At 37.0% G+C, this 3,243-nt stretch overlaps 1 protein-coding gene across 1 annotated transcript; it reads right to left on the bottom strand.

Moving 5' to 3' along the window:
- Positions 1 to 3,243, bottom strand: T552_03736 (hypothetical protein; the record flags this gene model as incomplete). The annotated part of the gene is made up of 1 exon (XM_018372085.1): positions 1 to 3,243. One exon carries the CDS (start codon positions 3,241 to 3,243, stop codon positions 1 to 3), a length of 3,243 nt encoding a protein of 1,080 aa, XP_018224139.1.

Genomic DNA, 3,243 nt, shown 5'->3' with positions numbered 1-3,243 from the left:
TTACATCATCCCCATAACAATCACTCCCAACAACATTATTTTAATCATATCAGGAACTCTTATTTTCACCCCATCATTTGGTTTTACTTCTTCTTCTTCTTCTTTCTGTGTCTCTTTGCTTGAATCAGTAGTACATTTGGTAGGCTTGCACTTGCGCATCGACGTCAACGTCACTGTCGACGTCACCGTTGACGTACTCGTTATCGTACTCGTATGCAATGACGTACTCGTCACCCATGTATCTGTTGTTTGTATCATTGTACACTCTTCTGTTACTTTTCCTCCACTTCCCGGTTTGGTTGTCGTAGTAGTTGTCGTCGTAGTCGTGGTACTGGTCATGGTAGTGGTCGTCGTAGTGGTCGTCGTAGTGGTTGAGATTTCTTTTTGTGTCTCTGTATGATGAGGCTTAATTTCTAATGGTTTTATTCCTCCGCATAACGTGTCTATTTCTTTACAAGCTGGTTCAGTTTCCTTACAATCCTCTTTAAAACCGCAATCTAGTTGTAAAGCGCTGCATTCCTCTTTCAATTCCAAATACAATTCCAATGCTATCGTCGTTGCATCAAATGCTTTTACTTCTACTTCTGATACACCTCCATCTACATATGCTCTTTTAACGAGTCCAAATTTTACATAGTTTGGCGTTCCACTACCCGGTGTGCCTGGTGTTCCATCTCCTGTGCTTGGCGTTTTACCTGATGCGTCTGTCGTTCCATTTTGTGGTGACCCTGGTGTGGGTGGTACTGCTGGTGATGATGGCGACCCTGATCCTGCTGGTGCGGATACTGGTGCAGAACCATTGCTATCCTGTCCACTTGGCATTGCGGCTTTTCCAGACTTTGATAGCAATAACTTAGCTGCCTCTGTAGATTTTTCTGCCACCTGTTTGAGCTCATCGTATTCTTTTTTCATCTTTGTCAACTCCTCTTTCGCTTTATTCAGATCGGTTTTTAAAGTAGGACATCTCTCTTTTACTTTTTTAACTAATTTTTTGCAAAGTTCTTCGGCAATTTTATCATCACATTTACTATACAGAGTTTTGAATGCTTCATTCTTTTCCAACTCAGTACAACTCTCTCCTAATTTTTTTTTACAATCATCATCTTTGCTTAAACTTCCTTTCAACAGATGAGTTAGCTCATCCTTCGCTTTCAACTTTTCAAAAGTATCCCTGCATTTTTCATCGAGTGCTTCGCAGTTATGATTATTGCCATTGCCATTCTCTTTTTTCAACTGATCTGGACAGTTCTCCACAAGTTGATGACAATGTCGGCCCCATGTTGTGCAGAGTTCTTCGAGTGTTGTTTCATTTTTATTTTTATTTGCTTCTCCAATTTGTTCTAGAATTTCTTCATTTTTGATGTTGACTTTTAAATATCTACAATCTTGACTTGTATGGTGTACCATATATTTACATGTTTCTTCTGGCAAAGCACATGAAAACCCAAATGGATTCCTCCTTTTCCTATATAAAGTATTACATTTCTCATGCAATGCCTTCGTACAATTTTGCTCATCGTATAATGCATCATCTTCTCTTTCTAAAAATACTTTTCTAAATCTCTCTGAAACTCTAAAGTATTCACAGCGTCTTTTCAATGTTATACACTTTTCTGAATTCAAATATGTATGATTTTTAAGTTCATCACACTTCTCCTTCAACTCAAGACAATCCTTTTCAAATGGAAAATCTCTCTGATCATCCAAAAGCACACCTAACTCTTTGGATTGAAGAAAAATATCATCTGAAAGCAGATAACATAGTTCTTTAGGATAAAGACATTGTGGAAGATATTTTTTATCTTTAAGTTTTGTACACTTTTCTACCACAGATTTTTTGCAACCCTCAGGATCGCTATTATAATATCTTATACTACCAAGGTTCTCACCCAACCCCTCTCGAAAGAGTGTATTCATGACCCTATATTGTCCTTTTTTATAGCACGCTGCTCGTACATTTTGACATGCTTTATCAATCTCATTATTTTTACACGCCTTTTTTAAATAGAAACATTCCGACTCAAGTTCTGTACACTCTCCCTTCGTAAATAATGTTGGCAGTTCTCTCCACAATAAAAGTTCTGATTCTTTATCTTCTTCATATTCTGTAGACAAATCTTTCACATGAAGATTTAATTTGAGATTTGTACATCTTTCTTTTATATTTAGTAATTCTTCGCATTTCTTTTGTTTATCTTTATCTTTGCATAACTCTCCAAAATTATAATCCAAGTGATTAAATTTATCACATTTTTCTAACGCTTTTTTGCATTTACTTGTTGCATCCGTCTTATCCTCATCTTCGCTCAACAGTAGTAAGAGATCTTGCAGAAAATCTTCACCAAACCTTCTTGGTACATCCACGCCTACTTTTCCAATAATAATTCCTTCTTTTTCAGCTCTTTTATAAACATCTTCCAACCCAATACTTATCAACAACGATGCCCTCGGCTTGACAGGACTAGAATCAGATTCCGGCGCTTTATATGTGATTCCTTTTTCCTCGCATTTCGTCTTATCCTCCTTACATTTTGTATTACCACACGCTTCTCCGTAGAAATGACATTTCTCAAGTCTTTCATAACATTTTTCTGCTAATTCTTTCTCTTCCAATTTTGTTTCTAAAGGTTTGCAAACATCCTTCAATCTCCCTTTCAGCGCTTTACACGTTCCATCCGAATCAAGGCAGAAAAACATCAGCTCGTCGCTTTCTCGGCTTAACACTGGGCAAACAGTATTCATCTTTCCTTTACATTTAGCTTCTTCTTTAGCATCCCCTCCGAGCGCCCTCAAAAGGAGCTCCACTGCCACCTTTTCACGCTTCAATTTGTAACATTTCTCCCTCAAGTTCACACAGTTCTCCTTAATATCATTATGATCCGTCTCTTCTAAAAGTATACATTTTTCTTCATATTTTTTACAATTTTCATCTTTTGTCTCTTGCAATGCTTTTTCAAGTTCCGTTTTAAAAGTTCCCAATACTTTTTTAACTTCGTCTTTCAGGTCTGTGCATTTTTTCTCTTGTTTTTTATCATCACCACCACCACAAAGTTCTTTAACTTTATCATTAACATTGAATTTACCATCTGCTTCCTTCAACTCTTCACAATATTTCTTGAGTTCTTGTTTGCATTTATCCTCATTACTATATTTGTCCTTCACAATGAAAGCCAAAAGGTGTTTCTCATCAATGTCTTCTTGTGCTACTTGTTGCTTTGCTTGCCTCTTAACCAGCCGTGCCAT

The sequence above is a fragment of the Pneumocystis carinii genome (assembly GCF_001477545.1).
Source record: "Pneumocystis carinii B80 chromosome Unknown supercont1.53, whole genome shotgun sequence".
Classification (NCBI taxonomy): Eukaryota; Fungi; Ascomycota; class Pneumocystomycetes; order Pneumocystales; family Pneumocystaceae; genus Pneumocystis; species Pneumocystis carinii.
Note: the sequence above shows the minus strand (reverse complement) of the source record. Positions and strands in the feature narration are given on the sequence as shown.